Source organism: Heliangelus exortis, chromosome 2 (assembly GCF_036169615.1).
Source record: "Heliangelus exortis chromosome 2, bHelExo1.hap1, whole genome shotgun sequence".
NCBI lineage: Eukaryota > Metazoa > Chordata > Aves > Apodiformes > Trochilidae > Heliangelus > Heliangelus exortis.
In genome coordinates this window covers 36,935,676-36,958,443 of record NC_092423.1, presented here as the reverse complement: position 1 = coordinate 36,958,443, position 22,768 = coordinate 36,935,676, and the positions used below count along the sequence as shown (strand labels likewise).

At 37.0% G+C, this 22,768-nt stretch overlaps 1 protein-coding gene across 2 annotated transcripts in view; it reads left to right on the top strand.

The window, feature by feature from the left end:
* PLCL2 (phospholipase C like 2) overlaps positions 1-22,064 on the top strand; it is a 98,527-nt gene extending 76,463 nt beyond the window's left edge. The window contains exons 6-7 of one of the 2 annotated variants that reach the window (XM_071735556.1): positions 12,984-13,093; positions 20,789-22,064. In XM_071735556.1, coding sequence (XP_071591657.1) covers positions 12,984-13,093; positions 20,789-20,968 — 290 coding nt within the window. In that variant the 3' untranslated portion in view covers positions 20,969-22,064. The remainder of the gene's footprint in view (positions 1-12,983; positions 13,094-20,788) is intronic. The other variant, XM_071735557.1, reaches the window with a different exon arrangement.
* Positions 22,065-22,768: the final 704 nt, after the last annotated feature.

Genomic DNA, 22,768 nt, shown 5'->3' with positions numbered 1-22,768 from the left:
TTAGGCACATAAAATAACAGTGAAAAGGGCATTTCAAATTATAGAAATCAAAGATCCATAGAATTACAGCTTGACATTTACATGAAGTACAGCTGAGACCAAGAATCCTTTCTTTAAGAATGGTAAAGACTTAAAGACCATGCTAAATAGCAAAGAGATTTTGATCTCATCTAAATGAGAAACCTTCAGCATGGTGACATAAGCCTAAGTATGGATTATGTAATAGATCCTACTATTTAGGGCAGGCAGCTTTAGCCCTGCAGGGTCAAGGTGCTTTTCAAGATGAATCATCTGAAATGAATTACCTTGTAATATCAATGGTTTCTGAAGATTTTCTCATTATGTGTTTAATTCTGAGTAAAAGAGTACATGTTTTTCTCTGTAGTGCCTTGATAAGGAAAAAGGAAAATTATGCCCTTGACTAGGCTTTTTGGTTCTCTGGTGCCAAGAATGAAAGGGTTGCTAAAGTAGGAAATACTCAGGCTGCCAGTAAGAAAAAAAGCTGAATAACTTCAAAATTATTGCAGTGCCATTTATTCTGTTGCTATTCAGATAACTAAAGATCCTGCAAGAAAATAGAATGTAGGTGCTAAAGGTAATTTAATGATAATCCAGTCCATGCCCTTAATCTTTTAACAACGTAAAGTATGTTCTCCAGAGTAAAGTATTTGAATTTCCAGGTCACCTTACCCCATCCCTAGCCTGCTTTTTACTTGACTCACAGCATTCTTACACTTCTTGAATCTTCCATTGCATTTTTTTGTTTTATAATTTAAATACTGCCTGAACTTATAAGTTATTAAAAGAGAGACTATGTGCACTTATAATTCAGATCGTGTTTTTTCTATATGTTTTTAGAAGTATAACCTTTCCTAGTCATCTGTACAGCCAGAGCTCTTCTTCCTCTACTGGATCTCAGCTACACTATCCTTTTCTCTGAGTTTGAATATTACAGTTTTGCTTTATGTATGCAGTTCTTCTGCCTATCATTTTGATGATCTCTGTCCCTGTATTAATTTCTCTACTTTTTTCTTGTATGTCCGAACTGAGCTGCATTCACTTTTCTTGTGTTTGCTCATTTGATAGCAGGAGTTTCCATTGCATGAGAGGTTGTCAGCCATCGTCATGCATCCTGTTGTGTTATCCCCAGGCTCACTGTAAACATCCTACTTCCTTTGAAGTGGTTTTTAAAATTATCCCGTAATTATAGCTAGATTGACACATGCCCTCCTACCACCCTAACAAAAATAGTTTCCATTGCTTCCTTGTACTCCCCACTCTTTCTTTATCCATCTGTTCTCTTTTTTCCTCATACTTTGATTCAAAGTTGTTGGAGCAGGCACTTTTACTTATTCCATCTGTACAGTGACTAAAACGGCAGGGACTTGAGTTTATTAAATAATGCAGGTAGTAAGAGAAATAAAATTAGTATATTTTCTAACATGTGCCTCAATGCAATACTTCAGCATTGTCAGAAGCAGGATACTCTTTCAAGAAAGGGAATATTGAGTCATTTTAAATGCTGCCAAAGATAAACACAGTGCACAATAATACCCATTGGGGAAATGTTACATCTGAGATGCATGCAGAAAAAGATGATCATAATGGCCATATCAGCACTGCAAATACTTCTTGTGGTTGAAAATTAAAATACCTAAATCTATTTTGTTCAAATAGCTGTAACTCTCAGTACCCCACTGTTACTGCTTGAGCTTTTCAGCAGAACTTTTACTGAGCTGATTCTTTTACTTTTGTTCTGTTATTTGCATTCTTCATTGCTTTCAGAACAATTTGGGCTCCGCCAAAACAGAGCATGTAACGTGCAGAAAAAGTAAATTCTGTGTTACATGTTATGTACAGATTAGATAATCCATGAATAGAGGAAAGTACATTCATACAATTAACTCTTGAGGAGCACTTTGGACTGGGCATATAGGCATGCAGTTGAGTTTTAATGACTAAATCAGGTGTTCTCAACCTTGTAGTTATCCTTGACTTGAGAGAAAATTTGCAATTTTCATGGTCTGGGTACTGCACTGAGTATATTAATATATGTTGTTCAAAATAGTGCTTCTCATCAGCAAGTCTTGGCTTTTGATTTGAAGCCACTACATTTAAACTGTGGCTTCCTATGTTGGGAGTGAAGAAATACTGCTTTCTTCATTACTACTGGACTTCATAACTGAGCAATATTTAATGCCCAGTACATGCTGGGCTTCAAGTTAGATCTTAGAATTGGATCCATTATTTTTCATGAGATTCACTATTAAAAGTGAACAATCTGCAGTATTAATTATCATCACATAAACTCCAACATCACCTGCTATGATTAAAAGAGCATTTTGAGGCCCTGTCAGCTGGTCTCCTTAAATACCTGTTTTCGCCTGGTTTTCCCTTGTTGCCATTTTTCTGAGCCAGCTAACATGGTTTTAATTCCTTCACATTTGTCACAACATTGTTTTGAAAGTCTTTTAGACTTTTAGACAGTAGGCTGTCTCTGATAGTTAAGAAAGGTGTCAAACAAGGGCATATTCAGGGCAATCTTTCTGTGTCTCACAGCTTTTTCTGTTACCAGTCCATCATTTTTACCTCTTGTTTTTTTTTTCCCTTGCATTCTGTCTGCTCTGTTACTTTCTACACTGTTTCTGTTTGTCCTTCATCAAGCAACTCCACGGGGCATCTGCAGGTGCAGTTCCACAGCAGGTCAGGTTATACTGCTGCTGCATATGCTCACTGTCTCTGTAATCCTGTTCCTCTCCTGTGCCTTGAATATTCTGGAGACCACATTGTACTTTGGGAGTGGGGGGAAGGGGAAGTGAAGACTCAACTGCACTTGGATCAGGTGGCATGGGAGAATAGGTGAAGAGATGATGGGTCTTTTCCTTTTGGATTCAGATCCCTCTCCCTATTGTTTCTCTCACCAGTCATATGGATATTTTTCATATATTTCTCTTCATACCTAGTCCACTTTAATACCTTGGATGGTGGTGTTTTGGAAATCTGATACACTTTGCACAAAGACTGATGATTCGTAGGATTTATCTCTCATACTTGTAGGTGTCCTTAGTGGTTGCTCTTTCCGTTCCCAGGGCAAACACTTACAGTAGTACAGACTTTTTTATTGTTCTCCTTAGTTTGCCCCTTGACATGAAGCCTTTTTTCCCCCTACTTTTAATGCAATTCTAGCCCAGTAAAAGATCCGATCATATTAATGTTGTCTGTCTAGAGCTGCATGTTAAACTTCCAGCAGTCTCAGTGAGGCAAAATGATTGGGAAATTTGATTATTACTGGAAATGAGAATAAAGTTGTAAGAAGATAAAATGGAACTCTTGATTTTTAAATAGCTTTTCCCAGTACATAAGTATTTACAAAATTATTCTGTTGCATTAGCTTTTGTAGTTAATGGGTTTTTCAGCAGTTGCCTTCTATCTGCTAATATAAGTAGAGAGGCAAGATCAATTATGTCTCTTAAGAGGTATTTAAATCTACTAGAGTGCAAAAATGCAGCAGACATTTTATATACTGAGGTCAGTTCAGAGGCTCTTCTGACTGTTATACAAAATAGTCTAGTCCAAAGTGGAGAAGGATGAGGAGTCTGTTTATTACCCCCATGGGCTATTTGAATCTGTATGTGGCCACATAATCAATACTAACAGCTGCTGACTGAGACTGACCAACAGTTCCAACCTATCCACAGATGGAGATTAGAAAAAACCAACAGAGTTAGTAAAGTGCTAAAATCAGTATCATCAAAATACTGATTTTGTAATATTGCATTATTAGCTGCAGTGCTGCAAAGTTGGACAGGCTTCAGATATGCATTCCTCTTCATATTTGACAAAGTGGCAGTGAACAAGAACAGTTACAGGCTGGGGAGATGGCTCTGAGTTTATCTAATTGTGTTAGGCAATCCGAAAGAAAAAGGTGCTCAACTTCTACAGAGGAGATACTAAAAAAAGGAGAAGTTATATCCCTGTGGAAGCAAGAGAGATAGTGATTAATATTGACACTGAAACAATGTGGGCTTAGCAGGATCTGAAGACTGGGAGAAATGATAATTTGCCATGAATCTCTGTGTGTATTTTGTGCTTTCTAGGATTCTATAAATTCAGATTTTTTCCATAGTCTTCCATTGGTCTCTCTTGAGGAACAAGGCTGATAAATGAAAGATGGAGACGTCAGTCTGCAGAAAAAAACCCTCTCCCTTATAGCTCTGTGTTTCTGCCTTTTATTGACAGCGTTAATTCATTCTTATATATGGTAGTGTCTTAAATTCACCCTCAATCAGAAATGTAGCCCATCTTCATGGAGGACTATCATTGTGGATGGAAGTTTTCCCTTCATTGGAGGCTGAATACCAAGAGTCTTAATTTAAAACCAATTCTTTTTAACATGGAAAGGCCTGATTTGCTTTGTATTTTGTAGGACTGCTGACACAGTGGCAGTGTGGGGGTTTTATGTGTTTTGAAGTTTCTTACACATTTTGTTGACTTTGGTGTTGAGAAGGTTAATGTTACACAGGAGTGTCCTTGAAAGTGTTTGAGGAAGGTGGAGCTGTTTACTCAACCCCTGGAAGCAAACAAGTTTTAATTAAATGAAGGACTGGTGTTACTGGTGTCTTCTTTGTAACTTTGTAGCAGTGTAGGATTGTTGCTGCAAGTATGAATCTTATTTTGACAGTAGTTCATTAAGAAGCTGTTGACCAACTGATGTCATAAGTGGTTCCCCAGCTTTAAATGAAGCATCTTATGTTGAAAATGGAATATTGTGATGGATGAGTATGGCTTGCAAGACTAATTCAGTCTTTGCAGAGAGAATGGCTTCTGGCAGACTGTGATGCCATTATTGTTTGGGATGTTGGCATAAGCAAGTAATGTCTTTGCTACATTTGAAGAGTAAGAGGGCAGCAGGCTCCAAAAGGTATTTTAAAGTATTAAAGCAGAAGCAGTATGTGGCTCTCTTTGTCTGGGGAGCATTTCTGCTTCCCACAGAGACACTGCATCTCGCTGAAAGCATTGAAATAATTAAAAAAAAAAAAGAAGAGCAACTAACTTAGTTATGTATTGTTTCACCAAGTATTAATCTAAATATTTTGAATGCCAGTAACTGGAGCTTCTCGAAGCTGAAACACAGCACACTTAAAATATGTGGATATATTCTGATTCTCTGGCTATGACCTAAATTGTTTTGAGTGACTTCAGTGGGAAGTAGGTGCTTGGAAGTACTTCTGAATCCGATCTTTGTGTTAAGACTCAGTTTTTGCAGTTAGTAATGATACTTAGATAATTGAGCAGTGCTCTGAGTATTAATTTACAAAGTTTTATTTTAAATCCTTGTGTGAAAAGTGTTCTGCAGTAAAAATCTGTGAGAATTAACAAGCATAGTGACGTTTGATTTGATTTATTGTTGACATGATCCGGTATGTAGACTCCTTTACCAATCAGATTTGGGAAGACCTTTTTTTAAGAGGAGATTGATTGTGAGGTGTGAATACCTCAGCATTTAAGGAATATTAAATGAAATAAAAATACTAAGAAACATATTTAATGATGTAAAATATTAAAGCCCTGGCTTTGAAATATATGTCTAAGTGTAGCAGTTGTGCAAATTAAATATTTATATATGGAAATGAATATTTACAGTGTAAATTCTTTCCTAATATTCTTTCATTTCCTGTATTACCATTTAGCCTACACAATGTAGGAAGAAATATGTTAATATAGAAAGTGCTTTCTTGATTGTTTGTTGTTGTTTTGGTTTGTTTTTTTCTTGTAAAGAACAAATCCGTGTATGCAAATTAGCCACAGACACTTTGTAAGCATTCAAGATGAGAGTACATAGTGATTGTGCTGGAATATCTGGTAACCTAATCAAGAGCTGTGAGGTATTTTGATTCCATTTTAAACACATTTAATAATGATTTCATTTTTATTACTTAGTACTGTTTTGGTTTCGTTATTTATTTATTTTGTTTTTTTTAAATTAAAGTGCTCTGTCAAGAATAAAGTAAAATGTATTTGGCTTGACTGAAGTGCTTACTTGTAGTACTACCAGTGTGTATTTTGTATAGGTGTAAACAGTTTCCTACCCATTTCATATTAGGCCTGTTCAGTACATATGCTTATTGCCAAATTTTTACCATTGTGCTATTTCATGGATAGAGTTCTTTGCCAAGAGCAAAGAAACCCATACCAGGAGGAGTCCACCTGCTATGTAGTCATGTCTTAGCTAGGTTGTAAGTTGTACTCTTGGCAAGAAAGCTTTCATAAAGAAAACAAATTACTGTGTCAAGTAAAAATTTGGCTTTAGAAATGCAATATAGCAAGTGTAGTGTTCCCTGTTTTGCCAAGGATTCCTTGAAAATTAGTATCTCAGTTCTCAGTTGAAGAAAAGGTGTGATTTTTTTTCCTGTAAACTGAGATTGTATTAAGTGCTTTGTGATGGGAGCTCTTACAAAAGAAAACAAATCAGACATTCAAACAGTCTGCACTCCTTACACATACACACTCCAGTTCTCCAAGTTTCAGTCTCTGTTCACATCTTGATTTTAATAAATGTGTAATTATCATAACATATATATATATACATATATGTATGTATATGTATGGTGTATAACAAAAGGAAAAATACAAATACATGGAGCTCAGCAACTTAAGGTTACTACCTTTTTTACTGTGTGCATCTTAACTAGTTTAAAAATAGCAAAATCTCTTTTTGTGCTTTAGATGTCACATTTTAATCAAAATCTTAAGTACCAAGTACCTTGGAACTATAGTGAAAGCCCAGCAGTGAAAGGAATTGCTAACCAACTTTGAACAGATGTGATTTCTAATTAGTAATTACACATAGCGAATTCTATAAGAGGTTATTAGGAAATTGAGAAACTATTTTTTTCCAAGATAAATCTAGTTGGAGATTTGTAACTTCTAATAGTATCTAACAATGTTGTTTCTGAATATATCTCAAAATAAAACTTCTTTTCCTGATGATACAATATTGGCACTACAAAGTCAACATGTCTGATAGAAGGGCAACAACATAAATCCATCTTCCTTATTCTGGCATTTCAAGGATCTCTAAAAGAATAACACAAATGTTATAAGCTCACATGCTTGTAAGTTATGAAAGATTTTGTATCTTCTGAACATACTTGTGACAACTAAAATACTGTTTAAAAATCTGGGATTATAAAATAAATCTGAGGTTCTAATCTGGAAGATGATCTGTCAAGTGATAGCTCAGAATTCTTATCAGCCCATTAAGCCTGTTGTATGGTCTTGTATATTTTACTTAGGAAAGACATTTTTTTGTTGTTGAAGCATGTCATAGAGTTAAGACACGCTGGTTTCTCTATTGTTGTATCAGTTCTTGTTTAGTTTATGGGCACACAAATTTCATCAGATGTGCTGAACAAAAATTAATACAGGTTTCAGGTCTGCCATGTAATATTATTTTGAGGATTCATCATGAAACTGCTTGGAGAAACACAGAAATTGAAGGTCCTGAAGTCTACTCCCAGGTTGAATTTCTGGAAATTGATTACGACAAGCTCTATTTTAGAATGGATAAGAGGTTTTTTTTTTGAGTTGTTTTCTCATTTTCAGGGCTGATTACAGGACCACCTCTACAATGGTTTTAAATTTTATATACATTTCAGTTTTACTGATGGACATTCATCCTAATACTGTCCTTTAGCTCACATGATTTTTCTTTGATGTCCAAGGTTTACCTAACTGATTTGTGTCTGGAGAGCACTTACTCCTCCTTTGCTTTGCTTTTTGTTTGACTAACCAAGCAAACTTTTATTAGTGTCTTCAAGTATTACAGGGTTTGTATTGCATTGATTAACTTTATAGCACTTCTCTTTTCCTCATTCTGTTTGAAGTTACTGAAAATGTGGGAAAAGGATTGTATGTAAAATTTCAGATGAGCGTCTTGAATGGTAAAGTATTCCCAAGGGGATGAAGATGTGTTTAAACAATTGAATACATTCCAGGGGTGGGAAGCAGGGTCTGAGAGAGAGAGAAAGGTTGAAAGAGTAATGAAATTCAAACTAAACTCAAGTAAACTAATCAGCATTCACTGAGGAACCAGAAGGTGGTTCTGCACTGAGAGGGAAAACTACTTAAATACTGAAGAACTGCTAATGAGAATGCTTTAAAAAAACTAGGGTACTGCAGTGGAGAAGATGATGCTGTGAAATCTTTGATTATGATTGGAAAAAATGGTTGGTAGTCTTTTGTTCAGTTTTAAAACCTGCTGTTGAATCATGGTATTGCTATTTTGTTACATATTTAAATGTATTTATGTGATTGCAATAGTTGGGATGAATATGTCATTGAAAAACTACCCCATAAAATGGAAGATTTGAATCTGATTTATGAAAGTTGAAAGTATTTTTATTTTGCAAGAACTTAGGAAATCATATAGCTTCTGTCAGCTACCTCTTACAGTAGTAGAACAGGGGTGACCATACTTCTCAATGCAAACTCATTGCCCTAAATATAGAATCACAGAATCATAGAATTGGCTGGGTTGGAAGGGACCTCAGAGATCATCAAGTCCAACCCTTGATCCACTACTGCTGCAGTTACCAGACCATGGCACTGAGTGCCACATCCAGTCTCTATATTCCCCAAGCAGACACTCAAAAGAGAATCAAGTAATGAATATGTGGAACCTCATCACACTGTCATAAGTGGTAAAGTTACCACAATTTACCAAGTACAAGGAAGATCAAAAGTAAGGCACTCTGCCTCACTTCAGTCCCTGGGAAAGCAGGGGAGCAAATCCTCTTGAAAACCATTTCCAAACCTTTGAAGTTGAAGAAGGTGGTTGAGAAAAGTCATCATGGATTTACAAAGTGGAAATCAGGCTTAACTAGCAGCCTTCTCCAGTGAGGTGACTGACTTGTTGGAGAAGAGGAGAGCAGTAGATGTTTATTTTTACTTCAGTGAGGCTTTTAACACTGTCTCTCATAACATCCCCATAGACAAACTAAGGAAGCAAGTAGAGGCCAGGTAAATGGGCAGTGAGGTGGGCTGAAAATGATCTGGCCAGCCAGGCTCAAAGAGTTGTGATCTGCAGCATGAAGTCCATCTGGAGAACAGTTACCAGTGGTGTGCCCTAGGGGTTCATACTGGAGCTACTACTGTTTAAACATCATCATTTATCACCTGAATAATGGATCAGAGTGCATCCTCAGCATGCTGACAGACAATACAAGGCTTGGAGAAGGTTGTGCAGGTTGTGAAGGTTGTGAAGGTTGGCAGATGGTTGTGCTGCTGCTCAAGAGCTGTTTTGAGAAGTGGGCTGAAAGGAGCCTCATGTAGTTCAGCAAAGGGGAGTGCTGAGTCCTGCACTTGGAGTGTAGTGACTTCATGCTGGAGAGCCACCTAAGAGAAAAGGATCTAAGTGGCCTGGTGGACAACAAGTTGAACATACCTAAGAAAGTGCATTGCTAGGAAATGGAGGGGGTTGGTCCTTACCTTCTAGTCAGCATTGGTGAGGTCAAATCTGCAGTGCTGCGTTTAGGTCTGGGTTCCACCATAAAAGAGAGGCAGATGTATTGGTGAGAGTCCAGCAAGAGCTACAAAAGTCATTCATTAATGGACTGAAGCATCTTTTCTATAAGGAGAGGTTGAGAGAGCTGGAACTTTCCAGCCTGGAGCAGAGAAGGTTATATGGGGATTTTAGGCCATCAAACACTGGAAGAAGTTTCTCAGGGAGACTGTAGAATCTCCATCCTTAGTGATACACGACAGCCAACTGCACACAGTCCTCTCTGATTTGCTCTGTGTGACTCTGCTTTGAGCAGGGTGGGTGGATGAGATGATCTCCAGAGGTTTCTTCCAACTTCCGTGGTTCTATGTAAATGAAAGCTGACATCTCTAATAAAAAATACTTTAAAACTGAGTTCTCTGTCTCAAGACAACAATCAATAATAACTTAATTACAGACGAAAACATTTTCATCATAGGTAAGAAAAGGGCCATGATGATGATCATAGGACAGGAGCACTATGAAGACAGGATGAGAGATTTGGGGTTATTCATCCTGGAGAAGAGAGGGCTCCTTATAGTGGTCTTACAGTACCTGGAAGGGGCCTGCAGGAAATCTGGGGAGGGATTTTTTATCAAGGTGTGTTGTGGTAGGATGAGGGGTAGTGTTTTCAAACTGGAAAATGGTAGGCATTGATTAGGTATTGGGAATTAATTCTTTGTCCTCAGGGTGATAAGACCTTGACACTGCTTTTCCAGAGGAGTTGTGGATGCTTCCTCCCTGGAAGTGTTTTAGGCCAGGCTGGGTGGGACTTTGAGCAACTTGGTCTAGTGGGAGGTGTCCCTGCCTGTGGCAGAAGGAGTTGGAACCAGATCATCTTTCAGGTCCCTTCCAACTATGCTATGATTTACGTAATGGTCAGAAATTAAAACCCAGGAAATTTACCTGAACACAAGAAGTACACACATCCTACGTAATACTATAAATCACTCAAAAACTTGTGAATTATGTCCTTATTAATATCTGCAAGTAAAATTGGAAAACACGTGTAACTTAGGCTTTTTGGATTAATGAAGTGGTATATGAAGAAATGTATTAAGAATGATAAAACAGGTTAGTATTATATCTGTTAGATACCAAGAGCTCTCAGGCAGTTCAAAATCAGTAATGGAGTAATAATTCTAGAAGTAATTAAGCCTCATAAAAGCAACTTGCTCACTGTATCAATTTTTACTTGCGAGGAGATAGAAAGTTTTGTGTATTTATATTAAAAAAGTTAACATCCAGTTATCTTTCATTAATATCTTAAAGACACTTTTTCCTGAATTCATATGAATATACTTTTCATTTTATTAATTTAGCTATAAATGAAAAACCCTTTCCTCTTTTTTCCTTTTTCTTCTGAGAAGCCAGTTTTGTTTGAAATTTGACACTTTTGTTAGAACCTCACCATTATTAATGCATTAAATTGTTCTAAGACAAAATGCAAGAAAACCAAACAGGAACATAAAAGGGAGATTACCAAGAGATATGTAGTCAACAGTTAAATGCTGTGCTGCATATTCATATTTTAAGATGAAGTTGTCCATATATTCCATGGTGAATATAGTTTCTTCCATTCCACAGATGGAAAAACTGGTAGTTAGAGATTAAATAATCCACTTCAATTTAGCAGTCAAGCTCAGAATTGGAACGGAAATAACATTCAAATCTGCTTGTTCCTGGGTGAATGTTTAGGCTTAGAGCACGATAGCTTCAGTTTAGCATGGAAATGGGGAGTTGTCCTATCCAGTCCAAAAGAGATGTTGAGGAGAGGGTGTGTGCTGTTCAAGCAGAAGGCAACTCTTTGCTGAGGGTTTATGTATGTGCCCTGTTAGGATGATACAATTTTCTTCCCTTTGGAAAAAGGACACTGAGATGTAGCTGCTGACTGCCTGGAATATTCAGCTGGAGTGTCGTGGCTTTGGCACACCAGAAACGTAACCTGGCATGAGTGCAGAAAAGGGAGAGCTTCACTGTAGAATGTAGTGAACCAGAAAAGAGCTCTTCTGGCTAGCAGAATATGTGGTCACCACTGTCTCCACGTTTGAGATCCTAGTGACTATGCATATGTAAGGATATTCTGAAATCTGCAAGCCCTCAGTTTCACACTGATCATGGAAACACTCAGCATTATTCTTAGTCTGTTTCTGAGCAGCTTCAGATCAAGGTTGCTATCAGTCACTAGTGCCTGTGGAATTAAAGGGCAATATTTATAAATATGGAAATGAGGGATGGGACTCTAGAAGCTTAGCAGTGTGGTCTAAGAATTCATTGGACAGATCAGATAATCTGTATTTTCATAACTGCATCAGAAATGTGTTGCCTTAAGTATGCTTCTGTGCATAATCCTTCCATGATTTATGATATCAGGAGTTTATTTTTTGGATGATATGAACAGGAAACGCATACTTGGACACAGTGATGGATGAATGAACTTCAATTTCTCACCTGGTTAGGAAACTGTTTTGGGGAAATACAGTATGGATGGGTTACCTGAGGCTGTACTCTAGAGGCAGTCAGCTGTAGAGAAGTGTTTGAAATAAAAATGATACAGTAGTTTTTTTAGTTCAGAAAAAATACTTGCCATTTATATTTCGTGTAGTAAAATTTTTAAGGGTAAGAAATGAAAAAAAAATTATGAATATTTTTTAAAATGTCTGTATATACATGGGAGAAAGGTAAAATGAAAACATTCAGTCATATCTCTTGTAATGAGGCAGTTTTCAGTGTATGAAGAAAACTGGTTCAAATTCATTTTTATGCATTTGTAAGAGCAGCATGGGAATCTTAACTATTTTTCTTGTATTTATGCAGTGTGCTGAGTTTAAACTAAAGCTGCGGTCACTCAATAAATTTTTGATTTGGAATTTGTCAGATAGAGGTTTTGTGGACTCAGAATTTTATATGAGTGTGGTAGACTTCCCTTGACAGTTTTCTTGGCACTTCTCCTGCACAGTTACTCTTTTTGTCCTCAGGGACAAGGTGAGAAGGTTATTTCCTGGGCTGGCCCTATCTGGACAACTGTGGTGTAAATTTAGTGTGTAGAAGAGCAGGGAACAGTGTGAATTTGTTGACATAGATTATTTCTTGAAATTACCGTTCCCATCCTGCAGCAACTTACAAAGTGTTTTTTACTTCTAGTGCAACAAATTCAGTTGTGCCTAAAGAATGTTTTTGTATAGTAAATGTTTGCTCCACCTTTGTATGACAGTGAACCAACAGTGACCCCGGTGTGGACTGTGAATTAGAGAGATTTGTGTGTATTGGCATGTTGTGTAACATTCACACTGCTAGGTTAGATATGTTAGTGCTTGAAAAATAACATTTCTGCAGTTTTTTTCACTGTGCTTTTTCCCTCTTGGTTTTAAATCACTGTATCTTTGATCACTAAAATGCATTAAAATAGATACTATATTCCTTCCTCTTTTATTCTTCACAGCAATGGAGTTCCATGAAAACCTGCACAATATAGGAGCAAGAGAAGGCTTAAAAGAAAGAAAACTACAAAAATCAGTGGAGAGTTTTACATGGAACATTACAATTTTAAAGGTAGTATGTTTTTCTTTGGTTAATTACTGTATTTTTCTATTCACAACTGACCTTTTTAATATTGTTACTGGTCATTATTCTGTGTCACAGAATTTATTCAATTATAACAATGTCCAGCTTAGTTTATTTAACTTGATAATGCAGCAGAGTCTCAAGGTTAATTTTTTGTCTTTTCTATTTTGGGTTTGCGGATTGTTTAATTTACTTTGACATTTTCTTGTTAGAACCTTTTAATGTTAATAGCATCCACTGTAATCTTGAATACATGGGTGAGATAATGGGTATTGATTTCTGTGGAGCAACTTGAGCTGGGAGGAAGCTGTACCACTGTTAAAACCCTGCTTTGTGATTTGGAAGGCAGTAAGAGTGTTAAGTTTACTGCAGTTACTGAAAAACAGAAGGGAGGTGCTGCTACTTCAGTCTGCTATGAATGGTGATTAATGATATGTACAATTTATATTGTTAATCCAGACTGGAGCAAGTTGAGTGTACGTGAGCTGGAGATTTTTTGTCAAGTGCATTTGCTCATGTTTTGACACGAGTAAGTGATGAAGTATTAAAAACTTTCAGCCTGAGACCCTGAGGAAACTAGAATGTGGAACAGTTCAGGTCTCTTATCACTAGACTTTCATCTCAGCAGAGTATATAAAAATTTATAGAGATAGCAAAACTGTCTGCCCTAATTTATTCCCTTGACACTCTACTTCTAGTCTCAAATTATTCAAGTTTTTTGTTTACATCTACTAATGAGCTCTTTTCTCCCACTCAAATATTTCATCACTACGTTAAACTATAAAGTCTGTTTTAATTATAAAGAAAATTATTTTTTCCCACATAGTGTTTTATTTTTAGTTCTTACTGAAAACAGAATTCCCTATTGCCTCTTCTTACAGTGAACTACTCTAGAAACGCAGTAATACACAGGTATTTCTCCAGCTTTCCATGCTGGTTTTAACTGTGAAGCTTTTCATGATGTTGCTCTGCTCCCCCTTGTGTTACAGTGCACAAGTCCAATGCAAAAAGAGGTTAAATTTGGTACAGCATGTGCAGTTAATACATTCTAAAAATATGTGTGCAGGTTCTGCTTATAGGTGAAAGGACCAGACTATCACTTCCTTCATTAGAGCAGTTTCCTGAAGACAGTGTTTGGGATGTTTCAAGCAATTCCTGTGCTACCCAGGGGACAGAGAAGAGGCAAATCAGTTCAGGGGGTTTGGGCAAATGTCAAGGAAATAAATTCTAATCTCCTGTTTAGTTTTCCATCAAAGGTGTCAGATATCAGCTTGGGTAGGCAAATCTATTTTAATACTGCCTGAAACAGCAGTAGCTTTGCTTCCTCTCTGCTTCCCATTCAGAACATGAGGGTTGGTGGGGGAGAGGTTTGCAGCTGAAATGTGAAGTTGTGATTTCTGTGTAAGCCATGAATGAGAGAACCTCCATGGTAGATCTGGATCTTCAGAGCACTTGAGGGGCTTTTATGCATATCTTTAGGATTAACATAATTATGAAGTTAGAAGGCCTTCTTGAAGAGATTATTCAGAAAATCTCTTCACCATTGACTTGGCTTCTTTCTACTCACAGAGCCTTTCTGCAGGAAGGTACAGTTTGTTACATAACTAATACTTTATCAAAAGAATTGGTGAGTTGTGATTCAGCTTGTTACTGAAACTTTCACAGGAGGTGTTACAGAATGTTCTGATATGTTGTTATATCTTAAAAGTTATTTACAAGTATTACAATCCACATAGGAATCCATTAAGTACTGTTGTTCACTTTTAGATATACAGAAAGTTAGAGGCTGTTATTTATTTGGAGTAACACATTAAGTTTCTTACTCCATACTCTTTACTTATAGACTGTAAGTTGTCTTGCATTACATAATTAAATAGAAAAAGTTTATCAGTTTTTAAGAAGCTACTCTTCCTGTCTGGATAAAAACACCCACAGTTATAATTTTGATCTAACTACTATGTTTTTCCATTTCTATTTTCCATTTTCCAATTCTCTACAAAATTTTTAAGCCAGGGGTGGAAAGTGAAGGTCAACATTTTTTAGAGTAAAAATTCATCAGGAGAGTGACAGTCTGAGCTGCTTCAAGAATTTATTTTTTCTGTTGAACTCCCTGCCTATGTCAAATTTACTTCCCCCTAAACAGCACAGAAATAAAAGACTCTACTCAGTGGCCTCAAATTTTGCTGTTCAACGAGCAAGGCAGTTGAGCCACCAACACACCAACACCATTGCCATGCTTAAATGGATGTAACTCCCTGTTCAGGTTGTGATCAGGAAGGGTATTTTACGTGGTCTCTTGGCTACGACCCATGAATTGTTGTGTGGCTCTGAACAGCTTTACTAAACAATTCTTCATGAGTGCCATCTTCAGCTCCCTCACAGAGGAATCACAGAATGCTCACAGGGTGTGGCTGATGTATTTTCCAAACTGGTTAAGCTGCATTTTACCCTCAGGGTACATATTGATCCTTCTTTTTTTTTCAGTTGGGATGTTTTGACTACAGTTGATGCAATGGAAACTTTGATAAACAGCACCATTGACAGCTTATTTCTAGGGGAGCTCTTTCTTTAGAAAATCTGGAAAAGCTGCTAAGTATCTATGTGTGTGTGTACGTGTGTGCACACATGAAGTAAATATTTTGAAAAATTTTAATTTTTCTTAATTCGAAGCCATGTCATCAAATTTATTACTGGTATAGTCTGTTTGAATCCATCTGAAATAGCTCCATTCAACTTGTGTGTGTGTGTATGCACACATTCCCATTTTTATGCACCCCATATATAACATAGAGATACATGACACAGAGATCCTAGGTTAACTTCAGAATACCATTTAGAGTAAACTTGGTCTGCTTCAGTGAATTTTGTTGCCTACCTGAGAGATTTTGAGGCTGTACAGTATTAGAATATTTCTCTCTTTTGAACAGTCAGTTTGCAGTATTATTTGCTTGTAACTTATTTGTTGTTCTTACTCAGACCGATAGCACTCAAATTTTCTAAATATAGATAATCATGTTTCCTGCCAGAAAGAGTATACAGCTGAAGAAAGAAAATCACTCATGTACTATTGCAGCAGGCTACAAACAACATAATGTAACAATTTACAGGCCTTCCTGGCACAGCAGAAAACCCCCAACCAACAACTATATAGGCTCAGAACTTAAGATGCTTGTAGGAAGAGCATAACAGCATCTTTAAATTTGTCTTTGCAACAAAGAGCTGTTCTAAACATGTAAGAAGATTTTATTGGAAATACTTAAAATGAAGATGGGACTCCCATCTCCAGCATTTTTTTGATGCTTCTTGTATGCTCTGAGTTTTTAGACATGTCACATTAGGCAATATGAATTACTTTGTCTTGAAAGAAGGCCCAAGATATGTAGTTCATGGCTTTTCTTATCTCTGTATTAACTTCGGTTCTGGGCCTACATTATTTTTATAAGTGGAACACTCAGGGCACTTAGAGGCATGCAACTTAAATATATAGAGAAAAAAGACAGCATTTGAATTTTATGGATGAAATCTGCAAGTGAATTCTTTGATGTTCTTTAAGGCTTTTTTCATGTCTGCCTATGAGACAGATTGATGCTTCATTCATTTTCTGAAACTTGTAAACATCAATATGTGAAACAGCTGTTAAAGTTACATAGTGCTCAGTTCTGTTAGTGGATTTTAACTTCACTGAAGGAAAGGGAGCAGTGATTGCTGTGAGGACAGCGCTCTCATAGTGCTCTGTACTCTGTACTTGAGATGTGCAGGGCCTGTATTGGTCCTGTTCCTTAGGTGGGAATTATCAAAGAATGCCTCTTAATCCCAGTCCTGACAGTAAATATGAGTTTTGTGGTGTTTGCCACACAGCATTAATGGACAGAATTAATTTACATTTAACTGAGGGAAAAGCCTGCCAGCTAGCCCTATGATACAGTGAGAAACATTGTGTAGGTTTGGTTCTGCTACTGCTTCAGATTCCATCATTGAGTTGTCTTTCTGGACCAGATTTGTCTCTTGGAATGATGATTTTTTGTACTTCCTCATGATAAATCTTCTTGATTCTTCTTTGAGCCATTGATAGGTTACTTGCATTGGCTTTATAGTAAGTATTTTGAGAGCAAGTATTGCACAGCCATTTGGGGCTGGTAAGGAGGTAAAAGACCCATTAATTAAAGGTAAAAGGTATTAAAGGTAAAAGTACTATTAATTTACTTATTAAGTCAGTGGCACATGATCTCATGAAACTATAGAATGCATAGAATATAAAGAACTGAAATTGAATATTGAAAGCCCATCAACAAGAGACATGTGACTACATCTTGAAGTTTTAATATGCATACTGCTTTTTTTCCCCAACGTATGGCTTCATGATGGTGCACCATCAGAACAAGGATCTGTACAGCAATTGGACAGATCTCTCTGATTTGAGCTTGTACCATATGTGTGGTAGCAGTGGTTGGCTCTTGTTTTATCTTTGGATCAAGCCATGCCAGCACATGACAACATGATTGGTTTCATAGAGATTTTTTGAGTTCAGTGGCATTCAGAAATTGACTGCAAATCAACATTCAGAAATTGACAGAAATTCTGAGTATAGGAGAATAGAGTATCTAAATATACTTAGTACTTAATTAATTTTTCTGTTTCACCCTGGTGTAAACTTGATCCCACTTGTTTATTCTGAACCTCTGTTATCTGCAATAATACAGACCTTTATTCAAATTCTGCTTTTGTCTCCAAAGTCAATCTTTCTTGTTCAGACTTGTCCAGACATTCCCTGCTGAAAACACAGCCATTCCCACTGACCCCTGATTTTCTTCTTCTCTCTCTCTCTCCTCCATCCAGTGTTTTGTTCCCATTTGGTACCTAGTTTTCTCCTGGCAGTTTTTTCCATTGCTTTCCAGTTCATATTGGTCCCTCTTTGTCTCCTCCAGAGATCCTTCATGGTGGGTCTTAATTTTAGTTTTCTCATCACCTTACTTCTCCTCATTGTATTCTGCAGTCTCTTCTCCTTGCTCTACGATTTTGTTTGTTTCTCTCTATCATCAGTCTTTGGTCTCATTACCAAGCTCTCTCACTTGTTTGGAGTTGTTAATCCTTCTACTGCTCTGTCATTTCCAGACATCTCTCAGCATAGTGGGTTTTGTCGGATTCATTTCATTTTCTGTGTGTATTCCAATCCAAATTGTCTGAGACTTGCCCTTTCATCATCACCTCTCTGGTCTAAAGTCAGTGTTGCCACATTATGTTCATTTTTCATTAGTTCACATTCTCCTCCTTTAGTAATATCTAGTTTCAGCTTTGCCTAATACAGTCCAACTTTCCTGTTTTCAGTCCTAGACTTCTTTCCAGGTCAGTCCCAGAGGTCACTCTTGCCTCCTCCTTTTTCTCCATCTACCTTCTTGCCAGAGTCCCTGTCCCAGGCTTTTCCTTCCCTTCCTCCAGTCTGACTTTTGGATTGATTGCACTGGCAACCAAATGCTGGTGGTAAAACAATCTGGAGAAGCCATGCAGGAAAAAAAACACACCACTTTTTCTTCTAAAACATATTCATTATTGTGTGGGAATGGAATATGCCTTGTCTTGCCACATGCTGGAGCTGTCAAGACATGAAAAATGACCGAGAATGAAATCCTGAGGGATTGTACTAACCACTTTCAAAATCTGATTTTTGTTTTTTAAAAGCTCATGACTTGGATACAGTACTCAGGGTACCTGAAGTCATTTGAATTATAAGTCTCTACCCCAAGCGGGAAGGAAGGGATGGAAGTTTGTTGAAAAAAATCTGAGAACATTTTAGTTTCTTTATTTTAAGAACTGAGTGAACCATATGGATGAGGTTAAAGAATAAACAGTAATAATAATAAAATCTGCCAGTGGCAAAAATACTGCATAACAAGTATCAGCTGAAGTAGTTAAAATTTGGAAAGCATATAAGCAACTGAAGGCAGGTTGTTTTTTTTTTTTTAAATGAGAAGTTTTAGGCAACCTTATTAATAAACTGTTGCTAGCAGCTCTGCCTATAACAAACAGCTTGATTAAAATTGCAGAACTATATTCTACCAATACATGTAAAATGGAACTTAGGCTAGAAACAGATGCTCTCCAGATATGACTCATTTTGTCTGCTGTAGTGTTTTAAATTAGCTTTTAGTTATTTGTGAGTTTGGAAAAAAGTATGTGATTTATTAAAAAAAAAAAAAAAAAAAAAAAGAAGTAGCCCTGGTTTTCTGTAGAAGAAAATATTATTGAAGCTTGTATACAGTGAGCATCTACATTTTTTTTCCCTGTCTGGTAATCAGAAAAAAAACACTTTGGCTGTTCCTGGATAAGAGCATGGGGGCATAATTCTGCTTACTTCATGAGACAGTATTTATGTTCTGAGTTGCTGAAGAAGAAAGGCTGAAGTATCACCCCATAAGTGCACACACATGCTTTTCTCTGACTGGCATTCTACCCTTTCTCCTTTATTTTTAAAATGGAAAAGTAAAGCTGGATTTCAGCCTTATTTGTCTGAGGAGGAGAGGCAACATAACAGGTATGTCTCCAGAAGAGACATTAGTATCTCTTCAAGAGGAAGTATCTGCCCAGAGCCAGCATTTACACAGGACAGACATGAGTACCCCAGTTACAGGAAAAGGTGCAGTCAGTCTTCATAGCTTGTTAGGCATCAGAGGAACTGACAGTCTCAAGGAACTACGGTACCTGGGTTGGTTGGTTGGCTGATTTGTACATGTCTTTTTCTCCCCTTCAGTTGGAAGTGACACTGTTTAAGGCTCAGTATATTTGAAGCATCATTTAATTTTCTGTGAGCTGTGGGGCAGTTCTTTCAGGATGGCAGACAGAGCTCAATCACTTTGGCCCCTTGCAGGCTTCCTGCACGCGTTTGCCAACTTTGCTGTGTCCACCAGGACGAGATGTTGCTGGCCCTGTGGCACAGGCTGCCTCCTTCCCTGCTTATGGGCAGGGTAGGCAGAGAGCAGCTGCAGGCACTGCCTTGTCCATAGCCTGCTAATGGGAGCTGTTGCTGTCAGAGGGCTTTAATCAACAAAAAGGAGCAGTTAATAACACAGGACAGAGCCAAATTACTTGGGTCTGGGATGTTTTTTTGCTTAAAACTTCCCTGCTTATGAAGAGTGAGATGGTAAGTAGAGGGGGGACTGTGCTGAACTCCAAAGAAATCTCATGAAGCCTTTGTTATCAGTGTCCTTCTTACATGTTGCTTGACAACCTGTATTTTCATACTTAGTGCTTTGACAAGTGTTGATCCTTTACAATGATACTATTGGATGGGTCACATTACTAAGATCTCAACCAAAAAAGCAAAGCAGTTAAGCTGCTCCTTGAAGTATTAAAATCAGTATTTGCAATTCTGTGTCTCTGTGCAGAAACACAGTCCCTGTGGTTAAAAAATACAGCACAGATTACTTTACTGAAAGCTGTTAGGTAGAAATTATCCCTATTCCTTTGTTTATACAACCCGTTGGGTCCAGAGAAAGCAAAGAGTTCTTAGTAACTAACAGTGATCCAGTTTTGTGTTTTGGGGTTGTTTTTTGTTTTGGATTGGGTTGGTTTTTTGGTGTAGACTTTTTTTGAGCAGGGCAACTGTACAACTAATTGAAACAAACCGAAAGAAAATCAAAATCAAATGCTGTTATCTATTGTGTATTCTAACTCTAGTTTTTCTTACAGGGACAAGCTGATCTTCTCAAATATGCTAAAAATGAAGCACTGGAGAATCTGAAACAAATCCATTATGCCACTCTTTCATGTGGACTTAATAAGCCAGGCACTGAAAATGCAGAAATCTCAAAGCCCCGCCGAAGTCTGGAGGTCATACCTGAAAAAGCAGGTGATGAAAATGGAGAATGAGAGAACACTCTTCTCATAATTATGGAGTTTATAACTCTGTGACCAATTGTAGCTGCATAGAACATTTGCTTTGCACTTACTGTTGGAAAATATTTGGAATTTTTAAAGCACAACTGGAGAAGCTAATTACAATCTGTTGAAACTGTGAATGTATGTAGCAACTTTGCTTGTGAAGGCAATGATATTGTGTAACATGGAAATCACATTATTGGCCAAAATATAGTATACACATAAAAGATACTATAATGCAGTAATAAAAGGCTGAGAAGTCCATCATAGTGCCATAGGGAAGTGAACATTTTAATAAGAACTGTAACTAGAGGGAAATTGTTCACAGAATTTGATAAGATGCCTTGATTTTTCAAGCCAGTTAGGTGCACAGATCCTTTATTTCTTTGCACAGTTTGGTAATTGTGCTAGTGAGGTGAATGATTCTTTTGAAAATCAGGTCCAAACAAGCAGGATCCACATGTTTCACACTAAATGTAATTTAGCTGTGCAGATATTTGGGTTTGAAGTGGTATTGATTTTATTGTTGAGCCATAAATAAAAATGAGAATGTAATTAGACAGTGATCACTGACTTCAGTGCACTATAGGAGAGCCATTACGTAAAAGGAAAATGTGCAATCAATCTGATAGCCTATGTCAGAAGAAGATACATACCTATTTTGCCTAAGATTTCTGCAAATGTGTGTAGATAATGTGACCAAACTGCAAGCAAAATGTTGTAAATAGTTTTTCATTTTGTGAAGTGAAGTGCTCATATTAAAGAGTTTTATGAGATTGCTCTCAGACAAGTAAAGCTTTTAACTAAATTTTAACTTTTTTATTTTTCAAGTATTTTCTTCCTTACATAATAGGTTATATCTCAATAAGCAGGTTTGTCAAAAAAAAAAAAAAAAAAAAAAAAAAAAGATAAATTGCTGTTCTGCTTCTGTTTTGGTTTTCTGACATTAGGTAAAGGTATTGTAGCTGATCTGCTCAATGTAAAATGACTATACCAACCCAGAGTGTTCTCTTACTGTTTCTGATTTAACAATAAAATGGACTACATAATTACAGAAGTTAATAAATTTGAAGAAAAAGAAGCAAAATCCTACAGAGGTCAGAATGCTGCTTTTGTTCAGTTGTGGGGGAAAACAAGAAGATGGTGATGTCTTTTAAAAAGCATTGTTTTAATTAGAGGTCTTCAGGGCTTACAACTACACTGGTGTTTATTTTTTTAACCAATTCAAGATTGTAATGAATATCTATAGACACGTAACCTCCTGTAAAAGGCAGTGGAGGTCTGACCAAGAACGCTGGCATATTTTCACTTAATCTGATTTATTACTTAAATTTATTTCATAGTCACTATAAAATTAAAGGTGGGAGGAGGAGATGAAAACAATTTGCAAAGCAAATACCACATCTTGAGCCTTCATTTTTAAATGTCAAAATGCATGGGTTTGGAGCAGTTTTAGAAGGTGCTAAGTTTTACAGTGTCTGGTTACACATTGTATGCCTCAACATTACAGTCTTGACAGGAGTGAATTCTATTTCGTGTTGTACAAAATGAAACATTTAACCTGTGGTAGACACCTGCAAGCATTGCATTTTGGACAGTCCTCTGTTTTTTCAGCTTGTGATAACACCTGAAATTGATGGGAAACAAGATGAAATCCACAGTTGCTAACTATACTTGGAGCAGGTATGAAATTAGTCTTCCAGAGTCAAATCTGTAAGATCTGAACCTGATTTATCTACAGCATCATAGCTGTGTCACATCAAGATTCAGCTGGGCCATAAGTATACAAAG